The sequence below is a fragment of the Gopherus flavomarginatus genome, chromosome 15 (genome assembly GCF_025201925.1).
Source record: "Gopherus flavomarginatus isolate rGopFla2 chromosome 15, rGopFla2.mat.asm, whole genome shotgun sequence".
Classification (NCBI taxonomy): domain Eukaryota; kingdom Metazoa; phylum Chordata; order Testudines; family Testudinidae; genus Gopherus; species Gopherus flavomarginatus.
The window spans coordinates 16371709-16397673 of NC_066631.1; the positions used below are offsets into that span (position 1 = coordinate 16371709).

The window sequence follows — 25965 nt, forward strand, 5'->3', positions numbered from 1 at the left end:
TCCTGTATCTCGGGCCGTTGCCTCTGCGGCTCAGTGTACGGGCTTCTTGTGCAGAAAGCTGTGGGAACGTTCTTGCTTTTCACCCACAAACAAACACCAGGCTCTAGCTGTGGAATCCTCCATTCGGTTGAGGGCGGGGGGAGAAATCTTGCCTTCAGGAGAAAGCTGCAGCCTTCTGAGTAACAAGGCGTCTGTAGCAGTGGTGTCATGTGAGTGGATTACAATTGGTGGGCCTGATTCTGAGAGAGGCTGAGCCCCCACAGCACCACACAGCAGCTGCGGTGGCTTAACATATCTCAGGATCAGGCCTTGGAGTTTGACTGCCAGAGCTCAGCACTGGTAGGGAGCAAAATGCAGCGGCTGGAATTGGGACAAGCTGTTGGCAGGGAGGCTCGGGAAGGGTTACTCACGTGTGATGACAGCTGCTGTACGGAGGGAGTTTTCCTGCTCTGGGAATGTTTCCCAGCTCTCCTCCCTTCCCCCTTTGAACAACCATAATGTCTCTTTGTAACTCCCTCAACGACCATCCTCTGCCTCCCTCTATTGTCCGTCCCTCTGTCTCTGCCTAGCGCAACAATAAAGATCCAATGAATTTAGTTTCTTCTCAGGGGGGGCAGCATCGACTGAAGCCCTGCTGTGCCTGTGGGCCAGTCGCTTCCCTGCTCTGTTCCTCAGTTGCTCAATCTGTGAAATGGGGATAAGGATGTTCACTTTTTTGTGCTTTGAGATCCAGGGGTGGGAAGCGCCAGGCACGTGCTAGGGTAGTATTCCTCATGCCCAGGAGAGCTAGCTGAAGCTGTTTCCGCAGGGGAGGGGCTGGAATGCCAGTTAGGACTGAGAGAGAGAGAGACTGGCACAGGCTGTGTAATTAGGTTGCAGCTTCAGGGACAGGGGAACATGAGGGAGAGAGCAATATCAGATGACCTTTGACGACTCCTCCTTAGTGCCTCCGCTAAAGCACTTCAGCTATGGAATGTTACTGCCAAATATTCCAGAGGAGAGGGCAGAAATGACACTCTGGAGAGCTGGAGCTGAGCGGGGAGCAGAGCTGATAACACGTTCTTCTCCCCGTCAGCTGGAATGGAGTTCTGTTCCTCGTTGTTCATTACGATGGCTCCTCTGCAGCTGGAGGCTGAAATCTCCTACACCAATCTTCCTACACCCGTCTACCTTGCTGGCTCATTAGGATAGCACTAGCAGGGGGAGAGGGTTTTTTAAAACAGCACTGAGGCATTTGATTGGAAAGACAATGATCCACTTTGGAAAAAGGAATAAAAAGAAGCAAAAGTTAGGGAACTTGCAGCAGACCGAATCCTCCCACCGTGCCTTTAAATAACAGCCAGAGCCTGGTCTCAAGCGGCAGCGAAGGGTCAAAAATCCCAACTCAGCCTTAACTCACATCCGGGTAAACTCCCTTTTCCCTCCCACCCCGGCCTGAAGAACAAACAAGTGAAGCACAGTGGGGTCTTTATTAGGACCAGTGCGCAGGCTCAGGCTGAAATGAAGCCCTGGACTCTCAGCCCTCGCTCTGAACTTCAAGGGCTGTAACGTGTCTGTGGCAGATGCAGTTGTTGTTATTAGGGGCTTGTCGTGTGCGGTGGGAGCGTCCGCGTCACAGACGGGGGCTGTCACAGCTCAACGGTTAGAGGGGCTACGTTTCACCAGAGTGCAAATCCAGCCAGCCCCCCTGATTCCCACCCCCCATAAGAGTCCTCAGAGGTGGGGTGTGGTGGAAGGAGGCATTGTAACATCATTCCCCTGTGTTGGCTATTGTGAGTGCTCGCTTCCCCCGACTCCCCCTCCAGTCGCTGTCACTTTGGTCCTATTCTTGTTCGCAAGCCCCATCTGCAGGCCAGGCAGCCGCAGCAGCACAGGAAATTCCAACCCGCTGGCTGTCGTGGGAGCTCTCTCCCTTGCAGAGGGGCTGAGCTGTGCGTGTGTGTGTCTGTGTGTGCATGCGCGCAGGCGGGGGGTGGCTGCCTTATGGATTTATTCAAGGCTGGGAGTGAACACATGGGTGGTGGTTGTGGTGTTTCTTTGGCCCACGGCGGCTCTCAGACTCGCCTGCCAGGGTTATGGATTCAATCATTATTCAGGAGCTGTTAGTGGAGCGGCTGCTTTCTCCCCGGACGCAGGCCCAGAGAAGCCACCTGGTCAAGCTGAAGGTACAGGGTGTATTTATAGCAGTGTGTGGTGGAGGAATGCTGCCTGAGGAGAAGGGTTTAACCATGGAAGGGACCTCTGAGGGCTGGGGAGCGGAAAGACGCAGGAAGCAGATAGCAGGACTGGGTTGAGTGTAAGAGGCTGCAGCGAGGTGTCGGACAGCTGGGAGACACATGCCAGAATAGCGTTGTGGGTGATTTCCCACAGTGACTCCCCGCTGCTCCCATCTGAGTAGGGCGAGGGAAGGGGGAGGCGGTGGGTGTGTACGTGTACATACTACCTGGTGTCTGTTACCATGTTAACGTTACATTTCACTAACCAGCTGGTGAAAACCATTTTTTCTTGCTGTTGTTCTGGGCTGGTGACCGTGTCTTGAGTTCACCCACACACTGTGCTGCTAGGCCTGGCCTGAGAAGGGGGTGTGAGGGGAGCAGGCCGTGGGAGCTGCAGTTTTTGATACAAGCAGTTGCTTTTGCCTCTTGCCTGCTCCGGTTTCTGAAAAGGGAATGGGAGTACAGGCCCATCGCTGTATGCTCACTGCCCTGGCAGAGATGTGGTGTGTCATATCCCCTGTACCGAGCATTGTGTTTATCTGGCCATCGGGAGGGGCACTGAGGAGCTTGCTGGGAACTGAGCACTGACCAATGTGGTTGGAGCACTCTCTGTACCACTCAGAGGCCAGAACAATGTGTATGGGACAACATCCTGTGAGAGCCGGGGTGCAGGCAGGGGAGCCATCAACATCCTGGCTTGGGATGGATCATTTCTTGCCGTCTGGCATCTGGCTGATTTTCACCATCATTAAGAAGTCACTAGTTCTAACTAAACCCACTGGGTCAAATTGATCCCTAGGATAATCACTGGGTTAGTGATCCTGTTATATGAAACGGCAGGTCTGCCAGTGTAGGGGGGTTCGGTTGTAAAGGAGATGGGGAGAAGCCACTATGTGCGCATTTCAAACTGCTCCCGCAGCACCTCTGGAGGCAACGTGCATTGTGCTGCACACCTTAAATTCCAGCGTACATACGTAGACGGCCAGTGGGATTTCTTCCCTTTAGCAGACACCCAAGTGCCAGCACTCCTAACAGAGGGGTAGGGTGTGACCTGCGTAGATCTCAGCCTGCAGGCTGCTGTTACCGTCTGTACCCTTTGTGCACCATCAGCCTCGTTAGGGCTGACTAGGGAGCATGCTGGGATCTCCCCAAGATATAATGTATCATCGTGGCCTTCGGCGAACTGGGCAGCATGTCCCGAACTAGAGATTAGACCCATTTGCTTTGCTGTAAGCACTTTGGTTTATAAATAGGGCCCCGAAGGTCGGTGACACCTCCGCTTTCACTCTGGCTGGCTTCAGCTGTTGCCTGTGGGGCACAGAATCATAGAAGATTAGGGTTGGAAGAGACCTCAGGAGGTCATCTAGTCCAACCTCCTCTCAAAGCAGGACCAACCCCAACTAAATCATCCCAGCCAGGTCTTTGTCAAGCTGGGCCTTAAAAACCTCTAAGGATGGAGATTCCGCCACCTCCCTAGGTAACCCATTCCAGTGCTTCACCACCCTCCTAGTGAAATAGTGTTTCCTAATATCCAACCTAGACCTCCCCCACTGCAACTCGAGACCATTGCTCCTTCTTCTGTCATCTGCCACCACTGAGAACAGCCTAGCTCCATCCTCTTTGGAGCCCCCCTTCAGATAGTTGAAGGCTGCTATCAAATGCCCCCTCACTCTTCTCTTGTGCAGACTAAATAAGCCCAGTTCTCTCAGCCTCTCATAAATCATGTGCCCCAACCCCCTGATCATTTTTGTTGCCCTCCACTGGACTCTCTGTAATTTGTCCACATTCTTTCTCTAGTGGGGGGCCCAAAACTGGACGCAATACTCCAGATGTGGTCTCACCAGTGCCAAATAGAGGGGAATAATCACTTCCATCAGTCTGCTGACAGTGTTCCTACTAATGCAGCCTAGTATGCCATTAGCCTTCTTGGCAACAAGGGCACACTGCTGACTCATATCCAGCTTCTCATCCACTGTAGTCCCCAGGTCCTTTTCTGCAGAACTGCTGCTTAGCCTGTCGGTCCCCAGCCTGTAGCTGTACATGGGATTCTTCTGTCCTAAGTGCAGGACTCTGCACTTGTCCTTGTTGAACCTCATCAGATTTCTTTTGGCCCAATCCTCCAATTTGTCTAGGTCACTCTGGACCCTATACTACCCTGCAGCATATCTACCTTGCCCCCCATTTAGTGTCATCCTTGAACTTGCTGAGGGTGCAATCCATCCCATCATCCAGATCATTAAAGAAGATGTTGAACAAAACCAACCCCAGGACCAATCCCTTGGGCACTCCACTTGATACTGGCTGCCAACTAGACATCGAGCCGTTGATCACTGCCTGTTGAGCCTGATAATCTAGCCAGCTTTCTATCCACCTTATAATCCATTCATCCAATCCATACTTTTTAACTTGCTGGCAAGAATACTCTGGGACACCATATCAAAAGCTTTGCTAAAGTCAGGATATATCACGTCCACCGCTTTCCCTATATCCACAGAGCCAGTTATCACAGAAAGCAATCAGGTTGCCCTTGGTGAATCCATGTTGACTGTTCCTCTCCTCCAAGTGCCAGGGTCACTCCTCCAGGGTTGCGTGACATCCTGAAGCCTTCGTGCTGGTGTGAGACTGACCCTAAAGGACACACACGCAAAGGAGGCAGCAGGGCTCTGCCTGGAAGGATGTGGCTGACTTTTCTCTGTTCAAGGCTGGCTTCCTGCCTGCTGCTGCTGTTTTACTTGGGGCCAGTGGGGCTCCTTTAGACATCTGAATATCATGGGCTGTATTACGTTAGGCTTGGCCAAGCCCCATATTAGGGCTGTGCAGGGGGAGAAGGAGCTTTTGCAGTGTTACCCATCTCCGAGGTCCAAGCCCCCAGCCTGCTGGACAGCAGGATTTTACCTCTACTCCCGATCCACAGGTGGGAAAGACACCTGCCCTCCTGCACCATCTGTGCTCAGACATCCTGGAGCCCACCATTCCTGCAGCACTGTGTCTGCTGCTCTTCCCAGGTGGATGACCCGAGAGCGTCAGTGTCGGGTATTAAGGAATACTTCCATTAGTGCAGCATCAGCTTGAAAGAAAAAGGCACAAACAAATCATCAAATGTAATAAACATGTTGGATTTATCGTATGCCCAGGGCACCGGCCACCTCCAGGTCTTGTGGGCTTTCTTGATTGAGTGCATCATCCCCTCTCTGCCGTGCGGATGTAGGGCTCAGGTAGTTGACCTGAAGCCATATTTGCCCTCTCTTGAGCCCAATGCTTCACAGGAGGCTGTGTGTTACGCCCAGCAGGAATCTGACCTGTTAGTCAGTGCCTGTAATGCGGCCTCTGGTGGGCCCGTATGCAGCTGAGATAGATATTGTGGGCTAAGTTCTGCCCTCAGACATGCATGCGCAGCCCCCACTGAAGTGGGTGGGAAACGTGCACACGTGTCTCTGGGCAGACGCTGATCCATTATATGTGTCCCGTGATTGACTGCTTCGACCTGGCCTTGTTTGCTCTGAACTTCTCTTCTAGGTTGTCATGTCTGGGACCACAGTGGGGTGGGGTAGGTGAGCTATGTTAATATGAAAACCCTAAATAGATCAAAGTATTTAAAAGACTCAGGGTGCCTTCCTCAAGGGAAGGGAGGAAGCCCCATTAGAGCAATAAGGATCTTCCCCCTCCCCCGTTTTTCCTCTGGGGGAAACTGCTCCTGCACCCCACCTCCCCACGCATACCCTTTGGAGCGTGTACACTCAGCCAGCCTCCCAGTGCAAGAGGGCCAGCTGGGATTCCCTTCGGCACTTGCCAAAGCTATCCCTAATTGGTCAGAGGAGTTGCTGGGGAGCAATGGGAGGGGCTCCCATTCCCGGAGGCTGAGCGGCTTTTGCCTTAGCTATTCTAGACCAGGGTTAAAATACAATGAAAGTGACATGGGAACTCTTGCCACTTCAGCTTGGGAGCTCTCCTTATCCATCAAGCAGCACCAGCCAGGGGGAGGGGAGCTCCTGCCCTCGCTCTCACCTTGGCCCCGGACTAGGGATGAAATAAAAAACGCGGAAGGGAAGGCATTGTGTCAGGCAAATGAGCTATTGATTAAAGGCAGCAGCCTGGGCCCAGTAGGATCTGTCCATATGAGATGGAGCAGCCAGTCTCCTCTGAGGTGTAGATATAAAGAAGTAACCAGTGTTACAATAGGTGTAAGCTCTCCAGCTTGGCCTGAGTAGCTACCAGAGACGCAATGGACCAAACTCACCCAGTTTTGGTTTCATTGACGTTAGCGGAGTGACGCCAGGGCTCAATATGGCCAATCTCTCCATTGTCAGAGGCAGAGTTACCTCATCCAGTGGTTTTTTTTTAAGAATAAACTATATGGGACAGGAGTTATTACTGCACCGTTCCAGTTCCTAAGGTCCCCAAGGTAGGAGCTGGTGATTGGTCTTTGGAAGCAGTTGTTCAAAATGACCCACAGCTCCCTCCTGCACCAAACTCAAAGCGTCTCTGTGTGAAAAGGAACTAGCAAAGGGTGCTGCGTGTTTAAGTCAATATTGATTTACCACTGAACAACACGTAGGGCCTCCTGTGGTATTGATGGTTGTATTTTTGATTGCAAGCCAAGCAGCCAGAAAGCAGAATTGCTCTGGCACGTAACACCCATCGAATAGAAGGGATCCCTTTTACTAAGTCTTCCTATTCCCTCTTGCAAACTGACACTGACCTTTTCTTACCCTTCTTAGCACGTGTCTCATCTGCCCTTTGCAAAGCACTGTGGGGCGTAGCTGAGCCGTGTTTCCCAGGCAGCTCTCCCGGCAAGATCCAGGGGAGTTCGGTGCATGGAGAGGTTAAAATTCTCTTTGTAGTAATGAAGCCTGACATTGCCCAGCAAGCCTCAGATCCGTGCCCTCCTTCCCAGTCAGTGGAACCCAGTGACAGACCTGGAGCCTCTGTCACTTTCTATCAAGAGAGTTTTCTCCTTCGCTGCTGCTGCTTCCTGGGCCTGTGGTTTGGGACATCAAAACCTTTTAGCTCAGTCAGCTAAACGCTTGCCTGGGAGGAACACTAGGGGTGCCGGTTCTAATCCCACTGCTGACTTCGCTCTGTGATTTCATGTGTTCATTGCCCCTTCCCTCCCCGGCGTCTGTTTTAACTAAGGGATGGGAAGGAAGCAGTGGAGATCAATGCTGAAATGTAATGTAGGGTCAAGCCCAGGAGACTGGCATTGAAGCTTCTGGCCACTCCACTTGTCAGGGTTAGAGTGATAAAAATGTCAGGGGTCTGGCAATCCCATTGGGAGACTCGCCCCAGTGGCACAACACACGATTTGGGCGGGGGGTTGCCCCAAATATTTGCTTTGGTGCAAGCAGCTTCCCCGGGCACTGCGCAGTTGAGGCCAAAGAAGAGAAAAGATGAGGACCAGGACACATCCTCGGCTGGGGTGAACTGGCCTGACTTTCTGGGCAGTAGGCAACTAGGAAGGGAGCAGTGTCCAAACCCATGGATGGAAGCATTGGTGCTAGTGCCGGATTGGAGCTGCAAAAGGCTCTTGGCTGTGCTGGTCTGTCTGAGTGGCATGAATCCTGGTGGGGGGGTTTGTTTCTAAGCCAGCCACAGCGGGTTTGAAACGCAGAATTTGGGATGCAGCCAATCCGGGTGGCCGATGAATTGTCATGTGGCTCAGATTTGGACAGTATGTAAGATTGGAGCATATTTGCCAGGGTTCTTGCTCACCTGCCTCACTTGTCTGCCCCCCTCTCTAGGGTTGTGGGGGACAGGAATATGCATGCAGCGTTGAAGCGAGCAGTGGAGCCCAGGGTGTGCATGGGGCAGATTTTGCAGCTGGGCTTTAGGGAACTGGGAATGATGGTGGAGCAGACTTGGCTAAGAGAATGACTTCTCTGTGTAGCAACTGTGGTGTGCAGCCAACAGTTCCTCCCAAGATAAATGATCTATGAATACTGTATTCATGGGCTTTTGCTGAGCTGAGCTAGGATTTGTGGCATGACAGGTACCCAAATTGGCTCTTCCTCCAGACCCCAGAAAGCCGTCTGTCACATCTTGAAGCCAGCATCAAGAGCTCGGCTGGGTATGGGAGAGCTTGAGTTACTTCTCGGCCCATGTGTGCTGTGATAGCCCTGGAAATTAATCCGCCTGTGCTAAAGGAGAGCTGCTTGCCTCACTTGAAGAGATCCCACAAACTTTAGTTTAATCCGCCCTGGGTTTTATCCCTTTATGGGACTGTGTTTGTGCAGCCTGTATGTTCCAGGCATGCAGCGTGTGTCTGTATGTGTCTCATGCTCGCAGCATGTCACATGCAGTACTGTTTTACATGTAGCGCGTTTAGTTCATGCATGCAGCATTTATACCATTTGTTCCAGCATGCATTTATGAAGTATGCCTGACTGCAGTACGAGCACCACACTGTGTGTGTATGTAGTGTACAGCAGTGTACTTTCTTGTGGTGTGTGTTGTGTGCATGCAGGGTGGGCCCTGTGCTTGCAGTGTGATCGCACAGGTCACATGCTGTAAAAGAGAGATGTCCGTATCAATGTAACTAGCTGGTGAATAGGTAAGGTGCTCGCAAATGTGCAGTTTTGGTTCTGGGTTCTGTAGGACGAATCAAACTTCTTGCTGTGCACTGCCAATGACTTCTGGTGAGCAGATGCAGCTAGTATGAACTGCCTGCAGTATTGTCCAGCGTGTGCCCTTCTGGCAAGGGAGACGTGCCTGCATATAAGAGAGGCCTGATGCGTACTGCACGCTTGTATTCCTGCATGGCAGAGGTCTGTGCTTGAAAACAAACGAGCAACGTGGGTTTGTGCTGCGCTCCAGTGCTGGAAAGGAATGCGGAGGCCCAACGTGCTCTATTATCCCTTGGATGAAAGAGCCTATACCAGAGCAACACCAGAGATGTTCTCTGCTATTTTGACTTCTCCATTTCACTCTGCGGGCTCCTGAAACGACTCTCTGAATTTCTCACTAATCAGCCCGAATGCAAGAGAGAAAACCCCGAGAGGGCCAGCCAAGGCCAGTTCCGCATGCTCTTGGTGTTACACAGCACTAGAGTCTTGCCAGCACTGGCCATGTTAATTACACAGGCTTGTCCATTGCAAAATGTAAGTTTCCCCTTTCTTCTGAGAGACAAGGGAATATCACCCCTGCCGCCTGGGCTGCTGGGAACCCGGAGAAAAACCCACACTTGGCATCTATGCTGTGTGCTGGCAGGTTCGTCTGTGGTTGTGCTGGTCAGGAAGGGAAGGGCTTGGGAAGCTTATGAAAAGACAGGACGGCCGCCTCTGCTCTTGCAGTTGGGGATGGGGGAGGCTGTCTCCCTGGAGTTCTCCCGCATGCTGATGGGAGCCTGCCAGAGCCCCAGCCCTTCCACGGACTTGTGAGAATGGCCTAGCTGGCTGGCAAACAGCCCGTGAGCATTGGTGGGGCATGCAACACAGCTCCCTGCACTTCCCCTCTGCAACGTAGACCTGCAAGCACCTGGCCGGTTGGGCCGTCTGTGAAGCTGGACCATGCACTTCCCCCTCCCTGTCCCGGCTGCTTTACAGGAGGGGAGGGGGGAATGATCTCCCTGTTGATTCCCTTCTCCACTTAGTATTCAGGGTCAGAGTGGGAATAGCAGATCCCTGTGCACACAGCCCCTCCATGAGCTGTCCCTGTCTGCCTCCTTCCTCAGGACCACGAGAAGCAATATGTGGGATTCGCCACTCTGCCTAACCAGGTGCACCGGAAATCCGTGAAGAAGGGCTTCGACTTCACCTTGATGGTAGCTGGTGAGACTTTGCTGCCACCTCAGTGGGTTCCCTGGGAGCCTTGCTGCCTGCCTGCCTGTATAAGGTTCAGTGCTGCTGGGCCTAGCGTTGGGAGAACATCCTTTGTGTCCCAAGGCGCTGGCGTGCTCCCAACGCAAGCACCCACTGAAATGACAGCTCTGCTGGGGGAGTGGGGAACTGCTCAGTGAGAATAGGGAGGTGGGTCAGGCCCCAAGCCGGTTCCCTGGCCTGGAGGTACTGAAGCCGTTCTCTTGGCAGGCCTTCACTGGGTGAAGCCCGAGTGGCACTGACGTCCGTGGGAGCGTTACTAATGATTTCAGTGGAACCCAAATGTCTCCTTTCACCCTCTGTTTAATCAGAACCGATCCCCAAACGTCCACTACAGAAACCCAGGAGCACAGCCAGGTACTCTCTGGTTATTGCCTGATCAGGTCCTGGGGCTGTGGGGAGGCCTGTGCCCACCAGCCCCCTCCCCAGAGACTCCAGCATTGGCTGGATCCTTCCCAGGTTCTGCTTTCTAGTCTCCCAGCCAAACGTTCTTTGACTCCCCAGCCCTCCCGCACCCCAGTCTGCCAGGAAGGGCTCTTCCAGCTCCTCCTCTAGCTGCCCTGTCCCTCCACCAGCCGCAGGCCTGACTGCAGGTGGCAGAAACAGGGCTGGCTAGGAGCCTAGGTAGAGAACAGAGAGGAGCTGGGCTCTTCCATTTATACAGAGTCAGAGGGATCTCACTGGGGATGTGCCCACCACTGCGTGGCCCCCGAAGGGCTTGTCTCTCGCTTGCCTTGGCTCAAGAGGCAGCATTAAAAGCCTTGCTCCGGGATTTCTTAGTAATCCAGGTGCTGGGTTGTGTTGCTTTTCTTTGACTGTGTCCATTAGGAGAGTCGGGCCTGGGGAAATCTACCTTGGTGAATAGCCTGTTCCTGACAGATCTTTACAAAGACAGGAAGCTTCTCAACGCGGAGGGTAAGTGCAGCACAAGGGAGATGTGTGAGGCCAGTTGTTTCCACAGGGACTCTTTTAAAATACAGCACCTTGAGTCCTCACATTAGCCACAGCACAAACTGCCCCACATCCGTCACTGCTGCTTAGCTGCTCCTTTCTCCCCAGCGAACCATACAGCCTCTAATATTAGAGCAAGAAAAGTTTGGGCCTGGGATTTCCAAGCACTAGAGTTTTCTCTCCAAAGAAAAGATGCTGAGTGGCCTGTTTGTTTACATCTTTAGCTTGGTTTCTCCTTCCTGGACAGTTGGGCAGAAGCAGGGATGCAGCCTTAGTCCCTGGCACGTAAGGGGCCCTGCTTCTTTCTTTCCCAAGGATCTCCTTCCTAGAGGATTTGTGTCAGAGGCTGGCCATTTAGATCAGCTGGTTTAGTGCAATATGGGGGTTCCTCCTAAAGTATCCACTTTCTGGCCTGTTTGTAGACATGTGGACTTCAGCGAAGCCAGCACGGCAGTCCAGGCAAATGTGCACAAAGGCTCTGTGCTTAGAGCCGGGTGAAAATTTCCCATTAACACTGGTTTTGAATGGAAAATTGGATTTTGGATTAAATGAAATTTCCCCCAAAAGTGTCTGCTTTGAGCAGGAAAATTCACTGGAAAAGTGAACAGCTGAAAACTAAAATATTTCAATTCTGAAATGCTGCCATGGTGCCTCATGGGAGTCTTGGTTCAGGTGCCTCAGGTGCCTGTTTTCTTTTATGGGCCAGGCTCCCTGGCTGCACCTGATTACCCATGATGCACCAACTCCCCATACCAAGCCCATGATGCATGATGGGAAATGTTGCCCGAGCTGGGCACCAGGCCTTTGTAGGTGAATGAAAGCATGAATCACTCAAACTACAACTCCCATGAGGCACTGCATTTCCCATTTCAGAATCGGATATTTTGATTTTCTCACATTTTTGCCCCAAAAAGGACACTTTTCAGTGAAACACTCCTCTGCCCCTAGCAGTTCTGCCTGTGACAGTGCAGGGTAGTATTGTGGGAGTGGCCTGATGCTGAGAACCGGTCCATGTGCAGACACGGCCTGAGGAGGCGGTCCCCCAGCACTAACCGCTGGTTTCAGTTCATTTATTTCTGTTTGAAGAGCGAATCAGCCAAACGGTGGAGATCCTGAAACACACCGTGGACATCGAGGAGAAGGGCGTCAAGCTGAAGCTGACGATAGTCGACACTCCGGGCTTTGGAGATGCTGTTAACAACACTGAGTGGTAAGGAGGGCTGGGCAGGGGCGCTGGAACAGACGGGCCGGGGTCCACGGCCCCATCACTTTTTACAGGCTGTAAGGGCAAGCAAGTGGGGGGAGGGGACGGAAAGGAGCGAGTGGGGGGAAGAGGTGGGGTGGGGTGAGTCCTGGGGAAAGGGGCGGGGCCATGGTTAGGGCACCTATGGCTCCCCCACACTTGCGCCGCTCCTGACCCTAAGGCTCTGTAGCTGCCATTTCCTTCCCTCCTGGGTGATGGGAGCAGAGGGAGTTTAAGGTGGGAAAGGGGATGCTGCTCTCGCGTTACAGAGAGACGGACAAATTCAGCCCTTAGCACTGCCCAGGACAGGGACTTAGGCTGGGGCAGGGGACAGGGAGCTGGTGCCTCTTGTGCTGTATGTCTCCCAGGCTGTCTCCTGTTAAAGGCAGGGTTTGGTGTGTGTTTGCAATGCTCCCCCAGCTGGAAGCCCATCACTGATTACATCGACCAGCAGTTCGAACAGTATTTCCGTGATGAGAGCGGCCTGAACCGGAAGAACATCCAGGACAACCGAGTGCACTGCTGCCTCTACTTCATCTCGCCCTTCGGACACGGGTGAGGTGCTGTGTTCGCTAGGAGCCAGTCTCCTGCCTGGGACAACGTCTCAGCATGGTGCATGCAAGGATCTTGCACACGGACTCCTGCTCATGTTAGCAGGAGTCATGTGAGCAAATCCCTCAGCTCTGCCTCTTTTGCTTTCCTCTCCCCTTCACTATGGGGGCTTGTAGCACCTACATAGCAGCATTGCCCAGAAGGTGCTGGGTCATTGTTAAACCATTCATCCCCTTACGCTGGTGGAAGGAGGCTATGCCCAAATGTCGCCCTCTTGTGGCAGTGTTGGGGATTGCAGGTAATGAGTCTGAGTGGGATTTGGGGCTAGAAGCGCTAACAGGGATATCTGCTCTTGCCCAGCCTGGCCCTCTGCCACCCCCCTCTTGGGAGTTTACTCATTGACGTGACACACTCTGGTCACATGATCTTGGCTCCACGGCGCTGAGAGCGAGGCCTGTTCTCTAGGCACTGATCCCCTGCAGGCCCAAAGCCCCTTCCTCTCTGCTGCTCTCCTGGGGGAGTAGAAGGAGAAAACCAACGTGCAGCCTCGGATCTTCAGTCTGGTGGATCTGTGCCCAGCACAGGACAGGGTGGGGACAGAGAGAGCTTTAAGTTGCCTTTACACCTCCCAGTTCTAGTGCCAGCCTCTTCCCTGGCATACATTAAGGCAGCCCCAGGGACCTTGCCCAGTGGGGATACCCAAGGGAGCTGAATCTGATAGCTTCATGCTGTGCAAAGTAGGATGGGGCCCCAGGCAGGGTATATTCTGTAGGGGAGTATATACCCGTCTGGTGTCTTTCTGATTCGATAGGCTGAGCTGTTACAGCAGCCAGGCTGGAAAGGGGTACATTCAAGCCACTTCCCATGCCCTAACTTCAGCTGCTGAGAACTCTTCCTGTGGCCTGTAACGTTGGCAACGTCATTGCCCCAGGCCCCGAGGCTGAGTTTCTCTACCCCCCCACTCACTGCTAAGAGGGCATCTGGCCCAGTGGGTGAATGGGAGTGCCCCCTCTAGAGGAAAAGGAGGAGGGTGAGGTAACCCCTGCCACTTCCTCTCCCTGCTGCAGGCTGAGGCCGGTGGACGTCCAGTTCATGAAGGCTCTGCACGAGAAGGTGAACATCGTGCCCCTGATCGCCAAGGCCGACTGCCTGATCCCCAGTGAGATCCGGAAGCTAAAGGAGAGGGTGAGAGATGCTGCCATCCAGCCATGACATGTTGGCAGGGCTTAGGGGTCCGCACGAGTCCCTGGGTCCCACGTTCTGCCTGAGCCCTGCTCAAAGGAGGCTGGCAGAGCCCCTCCTGCTGGAGAGGTGCTCAGTAGGGACAGCCAGCGAGGAGCAAGCAGACCCTGCACTCCCCTTTGTGTCAGGGACGGAGCAGAATGGCCTGACCCACGACCCTGTCTCATTGCTCCCCATGTTTCATGGGGCCCATGCAAAATAACCCCTGTGAGGACCCATCCAGCTCCGTCCCCACCTGTGGCTGGGGTCCCCCACCCTGCCTGGTGCCCTGCCTACCAGTAAGATCTCTGCTTCTGCTGCAGAGACACCGCTCGCCTCGGCGTGACGCTCTGTGCCTTCTAGTGTCTCCAGCATGGGGCTCAGCGAGCGAGGAGGGGAGCCCCGCCAGTGGGTATAACCTGCTTCAGTGCCCCCCTTATTCCCCCTGCCGCACACAGATGTGCCAGATCCCCTGGGACTAAGCTGGTCTTGCTTAGAAGACAGTTCTTCTCCTTTGTTCCTTTCTGTATGTCACTGGGCAGGGGCATCCCTGCCTTTAAATTCAACACAGACAACAACAAACTAGCAGAGAGGTTTAGGTGGGTCATTTATCCAATCTCCCAGCAGCTGCTGGCAATAGGGGAAATGGGTTCAAAACCCCCCTCCCTGCCCATCTCCAGATTCCCCAGTCAGGAGCCAGCACTTATGGGGCCTTGTTGGCTTCCCTGTTTTCATCACTTCTCCTCCTTGCCTTGGCCTTCCCGGGAGCATGGCAATCTCAGGAGAGGTCCTGCTCCCTGGAGAGTGCTCTGCAGGGTTCGGAGAAGAGTCCACAATGCTGTGTGCTTTCCCCACTGGTGTTCCCAGCCCGGGAAGGTCCCTCCCTCGCCAGTAACCAGAGCAGAGAGGCTGCAGCGAAGGCGGCTGGGTGCATTCTCTGGTCGTGCTGACAGGCTCTTTGGTGCTGTCTTTCATTTTGCCCTTGCCCTGCGGGGGAGCAGATCCGGGAAGAGATCGACAAGTTTGGGATTAAAGTTTACCAGTTCCCAGACTGCGACTCTGATGAAGATGAGGAATTCAAACAGCAAGACCGGGAGCTGAAGGTGAGGAAGGCCCTGGACCTCTTCTTCCATTTCCATAGTCTCATCAGCTGGCTGGTGTGCACCCCTGCCCTCTAGTGGGTGAAAACAGAACTATACCATGTGTGTTAGAGGTCCCATACTGCGAAAAGTCAGTGGAGATTCTTCTTTACCTCAGGTGCTAGAGGCCTGTGCTTTTGGAGCGGGAGATCTCAGTTCTCTTCCTGCTGGTGTCACAAAGTTTGAAGTGGCTTCAGTGTGGCGCACAGGGACCTGGGTACGGTTCCATGTCACACGGCTTTAAGACAGCACTCTAATGGGCCAGGTTTGTTCCTGGTGAAATTCCATGGACTTCAGTCAGGCCCTGTTTGTCTTGACTCCCCTCGTTGTTGCCTAGCCACAGATACCAACCAGATGTGGGGATCGACGGCTCCTCTCTCTAACTTTTGGGGTGGGGGGAGGTGGTGAGGGGTTATTTCCTCTCCTCCTGGCTTCCTAGTGCATGTGACCAGGTCAAGAGCTGCCTGTGCCGAGGGAGGGAGAGCGTTTGGGATATCTGACTTGCCAGGCAAACCCAGGGTATCTGAAAAATAATTGGGTGCACAGAGTCCCCAAGGCTGGTGTTTCCTGTGAGGCCAGGTACCCTTCCCCCATCTCACTGGGAAGGATACCCCAGTGTCAGCCAATCTGCACGTGTGATCCAGCAATACCACTGGCAGCTTCTCACATCCCACTTGGCATGTCCCAGTGCTGAGCGTCGGTTTCTGAGTGATGCTCGTCGCCATGGAGCAGCGATTCTCACCCACCGAGCTGTCGGGAATGTACCTCAGGGCAAGGTGTGCAGGGTGAAACGATGCGACTGTGCACAACTGGCGGGGGGCCAGACAATGGCCCTCGACCCACTGGAGAGGGCCAGACCCCTTCATCTTCCTGAGCTGGCTTGGGGCTGGGCTAGCAGAAAGTCCCTGAGTGTGGCACGTGCTGGGCAGCCCGGCCTGCTTAGGGGCAGTTAGGGGCAGCGTGAGCTGGCGTCCCGCTGACGGCTGCTCTGGAAAGGGGCAGTGTGTGCCCCTCCCTGGACAAGCTCTGTGTTCAGCGCCTGGAATAGGATGAAGTTCCTGCATGCCCTTCCCATCTGCACCCCCACTCCTGGGCCAGAGAACACAATCACCACGTGTGGGCGTCATAACCTGAGCCCTCGGGGCTCCCATCTGGGCCACGGGTGCCTCCCGCTGGCCCTGCCCAGGCTTCCTGATTTCCTCGGCGGCTCTCGTTTCAGGAGAGCGCTCCCTTCGCCGTCATCGGCAGCAACACAGTGGTGGAGGCCAAAGGCCAGAGAGTGCGTGGGCGGCTGTACCCGTGGGGCATCGTGGAAGGTAAGCCGTGTCCCTGGGTGCCTGGCAGGGAAGCCAGGAGGAGGCGGGGGTGAGGGCTGGCAGCCCTGGGGCAGAATTCCAGCCGGTGCAGAGTCGAGTTCAGTGCTGCGCTGGCGCTGCTGGGAGCTTCAGCAAAGTCCTGTGGCCTTGAAGCCCCCTAGTGGTAAGTGCGTGTTGGCAGCACACCGAAGGCACGTCTATGCTGTATTCACCAGGTGTGACTGCAGCTCATGTACACGTTCCGGAACTAGCTTTAATTTAGCCAGCTCAGGTACTGGTAGCCGTGAAGCTGCAGCAGCAGGGGCTGTACAAGGGTAATTGCTTGGGTGGCTAGCCTGCAGTCTGTGCCATGGCTCCACTGCTCCGGTACCCAAACGATGCATCCACTCAAAGTCACCCCCTCAGACGGCTCCCCTGCACGCTCCTTCATGGGGAAGGGCAAGCGTGTTTAACTGACAGCTGGGAGCAGCTTGCAGGGCTGGGCCGACGGCAGATGTGTCCTCCTCTATATCGCGACTGCTGCCTTAGAAATACCAGGAGCAGAGAAGAGCGTGCGCGTCTCTCTCTCTCTTCTGGTTGTTTCTGAAGGGAGCAGACTCAGTGTTTAAGGCTAGGAAACAGCCGCTCTCTGCTTGGGAAGGCGGGCATTGCCTGGTTGCTCCGGAGTAGACATTGCTCCCATCGGAGCAAAGGTTTATACCCTTCATGCTCTGCCCCAGTCAGCAATACAAGGCTTTGCTGTCACCGCCATGGCAATGTCTGCGGTGAGACCCATAAACCCAGCACCACTGGGAGGAGAGTGGAGGGGCAGATCCCACCGTACGGGGAGACATTAGATAGCAGAATGCCCCTCATGTTATCTCCCCACTGGTCTGCTTTTGGCCAGGCCGATGTTGGTGGCAGTGGCCTGTGAGCTGCTGCGTAGCCGCAGTATACCCACAATGGGGCGGGTTTGTTGTTTAGATGGGAGGAAAGAGCTGTTTTAAATGAGAGAGATGCCGGCATTCTGCAAAGGCAGCTCCCAACCCTCAAGCCTCATTTGCTCCGGCCGGGGAAGTCAGTGGAGCTCGGAGAGTCCTACCAGGAGCAATACATTCCAGTGGAGAAGGGTGCTGTGGAGTGAACATTTCTCTACAGGGCTGGGCTGCCTCCCTTTGCCTGTAACTTTCTGTTCTCCCTGATTAGAAAATCCCCTAGACCCAGTGCCCCGGAAATGAGCTGGTTACTGATTTGACTCTCCTCTGGCTTGTTGCTGCAGGGGGCTTGTGGTTCTTGGGTTGCACAAGCACTAGTTTGTTGTGCTGATGGCTCAGTGCCCTTGGACGGGGCGGATGCATTGCGGCTTGTGAAGTCCCTGGTGTGATGTGGCCTGGCTGCCCTTGACTTTACAAGCTAAAAAATGAAGGAGGCAGGTCAGCTTGGGGACCAGATCTCCCCTGGGACGTGCCCTTTTAACTGCGCAGGTACACAGGGGAACAATTAACTGGAAAATCCTGAGCCGAGCGCGCTGGTGACTGTTTCAGAAGAGGAGTAAAGCTGCTGGCTGCACGCCTATCCGGGGTGACGCTTGTTGTTAGATACACATAGGCTGTGCCCATGCCTCAATGCAGCCCTGGCATGCCTGCGACTTCATTTCCCTGGTGGGTGTTCCTCCTCTTCAAAAGCAAGTGAGACTGGGCCTAATCCAAAATCCAGTGGAAAGAAGCCCATTGACTTCAGTGGACTTTGGATCAGGCTCTAGATTTAGGATGAAGATAGACCCAGAGACCAGGCTCATAAAGCCCTTAGATTTTATTCTGATTAGTTTCCATTGCTAGCTGCAGTCCCAGAGACTGTGCCCGGTTTGATGAATATGAGCCATACCCCTTGGAACCAGTGTCCCCAGTCAGAACCCACCTGGTCCCAAGCCTGTGTGCACACAATCATCCTTCAGCAAATTCAGGCTCGTGTGACCAAGGGGAGAAACAAGCCCTACAGCAGAGGACCCTGTCGTTGAAATGTTCTGCCTTCAGCCCCTTCATGTTTAAAACGGTGTTGTTAGCTTGAGTCCAAGTGCTCTGATATCACGCCAGAGAGGCAGCCTCGTGGGCATGTCTGAAGGTGGGGGGGTAGGAGATGGGTTAGTAGTGGGGTTTGGAAGGACCCTGAAGAGACGAGCATTTTAGCCAGGGGTTGGATGTGGCGAGGCTCTGACGGGGCCATTGCTCGTCCTTGCCCCGGGCAGATGTTGGGGTGAAATCCAAGTGCTGTTTGTTGCTGCTCCCCCAGTGGAAAACCAGGCGCACTGTGATTTTGTGAAGCTGCGGAACATGCTGATTCGGACGCACATGCACGACCTGAAGGATGTCACCTGTGATGTTCACTATGAAAACTACAGAGCTCAGTGCATCCAGCAGATGACCAGGTGGGTGCCCGTGGGTGGTGCTCTTCTCCTGTGCAGATTGAGGGGGAGGGTGTGTCCGGTGCCTCTCAGGCAGAGGAGCTCTCATCTGCTCCTCGTTAATGGGGCTCAGGGGTATTCCAGGTGCTGGGGGGGTGCTCTGTGCAGAGAGAAGTTGCAGATGGCAGCCAGGTATACTGGAAGGAGAAACAACTAGCCAACGTACCAAAAATCACAGTGTCTCAGCTGTCTGAGAACCACCACGGGGTGACCTCTGTGAAGCCCCAGTCCCTGCCTGGACGTTCCCACACTCAGCCCTGCGGTGTTGTGGGCACCGAGATAGATGGTCCTAGTGTAGGAACTCTTTTCAGTGGTAGGAAAAAATAGACCTGGCCTAGTGACATTAACAGGGAATCAACCATCCCCCTGGGGATTTGCCTGTGAACGGCACGTGTTGCCAAAGCAGCAGCCTGGAAGCGAGGAGTTGGCAGCTCCCACATCCTCCCCAGCTGTGGCTGTGTCTTAGTCATGACATCACCTCTGAGATGCTGCTGTTTCTCTGGCAATGCATCTGTTGGAGCAATTAGTGATTACTGAGTCTTAACGAGTCTCGGAAGATTGCCCTCCCCTCTCATGGGTCACTGCATTCCGCTCCCCTGCAGTTTCAGCTGGAAGGGGGAGCTGGTCACGGAAATCTCATAAAAAAATCCTCCCACCCCTGCAAATTTGAAATGTCAAATTTTAAAAATCTCTAGCACACTTGTGTTGTAGATTGTGACCATCGCTTCCTATGCTCAGCTGTTGCTTGGTGTTGTTTGTGCTGTCACATTCCACTCCAGAAGTGGCTGTATTACTCCGATGGGCAAGTAACGCTTGCACACTGGATGTAAATATCTGAGAGTGTGCTTGTGGTACATACGTGTGATGTAAATGTGCCCACACAGGTGCATGGAATTAAATTTCTATGACAGACAAACCGCTTTATTTTCATTGGTGGGAATTCAGAATCCCAAGAGAACTAGGTATGAAGTGATTATCTCTAGAGAGCTGAGAAGTGACTTGTTTGCCTAAAGACTGTTTAGATACAGAATTTAGTAACCAGTTAAAAGAAGATGAAGAATAAATTACTTAACTAAAATAGTTACCCCTCCCCACACACACACTTTTTTTGGTTCTAAATCCAACACCTCTGTTATTTGCCTCCAATTCTCATGTCTTTGTTGATTCTCTACACGTCAGGTAGGAGGGAATTGGGATGTAATAGTTTCCTATGGAGCTGAACCCTAAGATAAATGTGTATTGAGCCAACAGGGCCACCACGTGGCGAGAGGATGCAGTGACATCTTGGAATTCTCTCTTGTTCCCCAAGGGTTTTTCACCACTTGAATATATTGCCCCAACTTTCTTACTAGGCTTTGTGTCATTAAACTGGCTCCATGTTCTGATCATTCTGAAAAAGGCCTGTGAACGTGGTCCAGTCGCTTGACAAATGTTGATATTTATTGCTGACCACTGTCTCCGCGTGGGTGTATGTGTGTGTATATTTATCTCATAAACAGCGAGAGAGACCACAAGACCATGATCTGTAAATGCCTCCTAAATTTGTCATCAGCACAGCTCGTGGCTTATTGGTTTGCTGATGTGGCCTTTGCGTGAGGTGGTCGGAGATGCCAGCTCTTTAAGGGCTTGGGTTTACTCGCTATAGCTCCCCCAGCCCGCTCTTTTGAAATCTCAAGTGTGATACGTGCCTGCGTGTGAATGGATCCCACGCATCTGCCGTGCTCCCCAAAACTGCATCCAAGCATCCTGGTGTCTGCACCACTTCCCAGCTGGCTGGCCAGGCACACAGGGCTGTGATTGTGCCCTGGGGTGTTTGTGACAGGCCCTCGTTCCCCGCTGTGCAGACCCCAGCCTGGCTGGCACTGGAATGGACTGAATTTGTGCACTCTCTTCCCCCAGTAAGCTGACTCAGGACAACAGGATAGAAAGCCCCATCCCTATCCTGCCCCTTCCAACGCCTGATGCTGAAACGGAGAAGCTGATCAAAATGAAGGATGAAGAGGTGAGTACCCACTGCACCCTGCCCTCCTCAGCGACGAGCAGAGGGGCTGCCCCAGGGTTCGCTGGTGCCCCTGTCTGCTGCCCTCTGCCCTCACGAGCTCTCAGTCCGGAGGGCAGGGCCCGGAGGTTGTGTCCGGCTTGGGCTGTGGTAATGCCATCCCGTGAACTACAGAGCAAGGCCCTGTTCACACCAATGCCAGCAGCCATCATGTTCGGAGAGGAGTTAGAAGACGTCTCTTTGAAAGCCCCTTCATCCCTCCCAAGTTCTGAGCAAAGCACCAGTCAGCACTGCCAAAGTGAGCACCACTGGGTTACAGAGTCAGAGGGTTTAAAGCCGGCAGGGGCCACCCCTACCATGGTCACTCTGTGACCTGAAGCACCTAGAGTCAGGTGAGTGAGTGCGTCGACCAGGAATGCACCAAGTGCAGGCTGGGAACACGCATCCTGGTCAGGTCATACGGTGCCCGCTGCACAGCTGCCAGGGCGTACTGTAGCACCAGCTCCTCATGCCAGTCGCTGGGCTGATTTATTGGGGAAAGGGGCAGCAGCAGGGCATGGGGGTGAGCTCCATGTCCCATCCTGGTCTTGATGGAGGGGGCTGCGTGATCCTGAGCACCCTGTGAGCCATTACTAGCTAGCCCATGCAGACAGCGGAGTGAGAAGCGACACGCACAGCCCCAACATCGAGGGGGGCCTAGAACCCCACTCACAAACATGCTGTCCTGGTAACAGCGCATGCCCACCACCCCCTTAGAGCATCTCACTGGCTGGGGCGGAGCCGCAATCTCTCTGACCTTCTCTCTCTCTCTCTCTTGCAGTTGCGGAGGATGCAGGAGATGCTGCAGAAGATGCAGCAGCAGATGCAGGACCAGTGAGAGTCAGGAGGATGGAGGGCAAAGGGAATCCCTGGCGACCTTCTGGGGCCCTGCTTGAGAAGTGGCGGTTGTAGGAAGAAGTTCCCCATTGCCTAGAGACTTGTGGGCAAGAGCTGTGCCCCCCCACCCCCTAATTTATTAGCAGTGACACTGGCTTTCCTGTCAGCTGGAGTGCGGAAGAGGCTCTTCACTTAGCAATTTACTGGTGTGTTTTTCTTTTGTTTCTTTTAAGCCTGGGAAGTGTCTAACGCATTTTAGAACCGTTCCAACTTCCAGATGTACTCAGCCCTGGCTAGGGAATGCGCTGCTGTTCAAAGTCACGGTTTCTATGGTGTACGAACTTGAAGACTCTGTGTAAATGCACATAAATGTTTACTCCCAACCAAGGTGCTGGGACCCTCCTCCCAACCCCCCTGGGCCAGACAGGCACTTAGAAGGACAAATGTCCCTCTGAACCAAGAGCTCGTGAGTTGGACCCAGCCAGCTATCCTCTCCCCCTGGGGACCCCAGACCACCTTGCTGCTCTGCATGGGAGAGCAATGCGGGGGAGTTGATCATGGGATGCTGGCCTGTGGGGGTATTTTTAAGGTGCCTGAACATTCCTGCCTGATTTTCCTATTGAGAAACTCCAGGATCTTTTGCACAGAGAAGGGAGAGAGCAGCCCCACCCCAGCTTCCACTGCCCTCATTTAGAGCAGTGTTTCTCAATGATTGGTCCCTGACATCTCCCTGACACGGCTTAGGAAGGCAGCGAGCTGGTTCCTGGAATCAAAAAGGTTGAGAAACTCTGGTTTAGAGCATAGTGGTGAGGATGTGGCGCTTGGCGCTGGGAGATCCCTGCTTGCAGAGACAAGGAATATTGAAGCAGCCCATGAGGGGCCAGCATCTTCCCAGCCAGCCATGCCCCTGCTGTGGCCAAACCACACTGTGGGTCTGAGTCTCCGGCAGAACTAGGGAGCGGTTAGCAGGAAGCTTGGTGGCTTTTCCTTCGCTTCCTGCTCTCTTTGGGATGAGGGAAGGGGTAGCCCCCACCATCCAGCCTGTGCATAGGCCTTGGGCTAACTTGGAAAGGTGCTGAGGGCAGTGTCCCAGTTTGAACCTGAACAGGGGAAGCCTCGGGGCAGGAGACGAACCCTAAAGATGGAACTTTCCTCATGCCTGAGCGTTTGCAGCCTTGCTGGCCCCTGAGGGGAGACAGGACGTTTTCCTTTGCACCTTCCTCGCTGACATGGGAGAGCTGAAAGGCAGAGGCAGCAAGACAGGCTATATACTGGGCCGGCCTTATGGAAAATGGTGCCCTGGGCTGCCCTTCCCTGCCCCACTCATGGCTGCACAAGGGAGAAGTTTCTGAGCCTGGGGGCTCCCCTGGCCATACATTCCCTGACCCCTGGGAAGTGGGGGACCCAGGGGCAAGCTCTGCTGTCTGCACCTCCCTGCCAGACTGGCAGCTTCAGGCGACATCATCCACCCCCCCGCCTGGCTGGCCAGAGGCTCCAGCCCTGAGCTCGCCTGCATTCACTCCTGCTCCAGCAGCCCAGGCCTGCCATCTTGTGGCACTTGGATGGCGCCTCTCTGGGCAGTCGCCCGTGTCTCCCACCCGTAAGGCCGGTCCCAGCTGTGTAGGGAGCAGGTTGGTGCTGAATGGGTTGTGGGCAGCAAGGGAGCATTTGAGACCCTGGGAGGAGGCTTAGTACAGCCCAGCTCTGCTGGCTATGCACTGCCCCCTCCCTTCCCTTTCACACAGGACTGCACCCAACAGCCTTGCTGGGCAGTTGCTTTAGGTGTCCCCCGTTTCCCGCCCCTGGTCCTAGCCACGGGGACCTGCGTGGTTGAGTTCCAGCGCAGGGCGAGCTGGCGGGATCTGGTGGCAGAGATACGAGGGCTGTGTCTGCAGCAGCCGCTGTCATTTTGCCGGGTTATTTTTAACCAAGCACAGTAAGGAGCAACCAGAAGTGTGGCCTGTCTTGATAGTAATGCCAGCAGCCAGCCGGGGAGTCTAACTGGGTCTTCCCTTAGACTCCCTGGAGTGCTGGCAAGGAGCTGATTGCCTGATGCACATGGGGGTGGGTCCTTCCTGCCCAGCCCCTGGTTCCTGCTCTGAGTCCTGTGGGTGCCCATTCACCTGTGGCTTTGTGTTGTCCAGCTCTGACTCCTCAATGGCCGACTCTTGGTGTGACGCGCAGTGTTGGCTGGGTCTGGTTAAGTGCCAGGGCTGCTTCTGCTAGCAGTGTGTCATGCTGGCTTCTCTCAGCAGGGCCCTGATTTCTTGGCCTGTTGGTGAGTAGCTGGGGCGGTGCCTGTTATTCACAGGCAAGCCTCTTTTGTCTCGGGTGGGTGCAGGAGAGATGGGACAGATCTCGGAAATAACGAGGAGAGGCTAAGCTGACGAAGGGCAGCACTGCCTCTTGGACAGATGTCCAAGCTAGGCCAGAGCAAACTAAACCTCTGACCTTTGGCTCGTTTAAGAGCCCTCTCTTGCTGCCCCAATGAAGTGCAGAGCTGTGCAGTGTGCCTGGGGGACAAACTCAGCCAGAAGAGCAATGTCATTATCTCCCCAGCTCCTTTGTCCTGTCCTGTCCCCCCTGTGCGAAGCACGTAAGAGATGCCATGCCAGGATAGACTGAGGGGCCATTTACGCCTGTCTCCAGCACTGTCCAATGCCAGATGCTTAGAGGGAAAGTGTGAGCCGCCTCGCCATAATGCACTCGCTTGTGCAGTATTGTAGCCCGAGGGGACAGCTTCTTCCAGGCCTGGGCTGGTGATCAGCTAGTATCCTGATGCATGAGGATTGCTAACTTGTATCAGTTTTATTAGTGCTAGTGTAACTGCAAATGCTGTTCATGTTCATTGGAGTGTCTGTTCCCTTTTTGTAAAGCTTGATAAGTTCCTTGCTTCTTTGCATTATCCTGAGGCAGTGAATTCCACAAGTTAACAATCTGTTGCAGGTAAGGTGGTAACATTTCCAGACCAGCGAAGAGAGCCTCTGCGTCCAGCATGTTTTGCCCCAAGAAGAGGTAGAGGAGATCATCTTCCCTTTAGCATTAGGTGACAGCTTGGTTGAGTGCAGCCTGCAGCTGTACTGGTGGCTGAGTTCACAAGTTAAGGCATTGACACAGGGCATGGCTGTGGGTCTGAGGCATTTGGCAGGACAGGGCACCTGCAGCCAGAATTGCTGACTAAGTGATCTGCCCCCATTACTGGTGAGGACATCTCCATCAACTCAGTACAAACTTCTGCTATATCAGGTAAAGTTTCCCAGACCCATTCCACACAGAGCTGAACTCCTCAGCCATGGGCAGGGGTAGTGTGGAGTCAGAGAGAGAGAAGCACCTTCTGCCAAGGCAGCTGGAATTGCAACTTCTCCAGAGGTGAAATAGGACCACGGAGACCCACCAGCAAAGATACAGCAGGTTTCCTTCCTCTTGGGAGGCTGGGAGGAGGGTTGGCTGCCTGGAAAGATGTTGGAAATGGAGGTGACTCCTGGAATGCTCTAGAGATCTGCCCTCTATCTGCGTGTTCTCAGCATGGAGTCTCCCCCGTTGAATTGAGCCGCACTATGACTAGTAGAGGCGTTCCTGGGTAAGCATGGCTGGAGCCCCCTCTGGCAGCGAAGGAAGTAGAGAGTATGGCTAGATTGCTCCTTCCCCCAACACACCCCCCTACACACACCCCTGCATCCTAAGCCTTTGCCAATTTTTTGCACTTAGCCACTCCAGGAGCTCAGTCTGGCTCCACTGACTTCTCATGAGCTGTCGCTGCGCTGGGGGTTGTGGGTACCACATCTCAAACCGTGTGCCTGATTGGGGAGGTGGTTGTGGGATGAACCCGTTTGTGTGCCATTGCTGCACTGGTCCTGGCTCTGCCAGCACTCGCTGACCACCCACATGCCTTTTCCTGCATCCTGTTCCTTTGGGGGGGAATTCCATTCTTCATGCTGTGTGATGGCTTTCCCTGCTCCCTCATTGCACACAGCCACCCTGGTAACCCTGGCTTGCTCGTGCCCATGTGATTTGCGCATCCCTTCGCTCTGTTCCTAGGCACTTCCTTTCCCCGTTGTCAGTTTGCTTGGGTTTTTTTGTACATTACTGTCGAGTACTTTGTCATTGTGAACGAAGAGAAACAAACCCTTTGGAAACGTATCCATTTTATTAAAATGATGATGATGGCTATTATTGTTATTAATAATGTTTACTACCTGAA

At 53.9% G+C, this 25965-nt stretch overlaps 1 protein-coding gene across 2 annotated transcripts; it reads left to right on the forward strand.

Annotated features, from left to right (window-relative positions):
- Positions 1-1882: 1882 nt before the first annotated feature.
- On the forward strand, positions 1883-25932 carry SEPTIN5 (septin 5). Of its 2 annotated transcripts, XR_007769511.1 has the most exons (12): positions 1883-2165; positions 9883-9979; positions 10856-10942; positions 12065-12188; positions 12642-12776; positions 13841-13958; positions 14996-15097; positions 16353-16449; positions 18718-18853; positions 20789-20891; positions 21709-24042; positions 24711-25932. XR_007769511.1 is itself a non-coding variant. In XM_050924176.1 (11 exons), exons 1-11 carry the CDS (start codon positions 2076-2078, stop codon positions 21763-21765), a joined length of 1146 nt encoding a protein of 381 aa, XP_050780133.1. In that variant the 5' UTR covers positions 1883-2075; the 3' UTR covers positions 21766-25932. The 2 variants fall into 2 exon arrangements, 1 of the variants encoding a protein (XP_050780133.1); XM_050924176.1 differs by having other exon boundaries at positions 21709-25932.
- Positions 25933-25965: the final 33 nt, after the last annotated feature.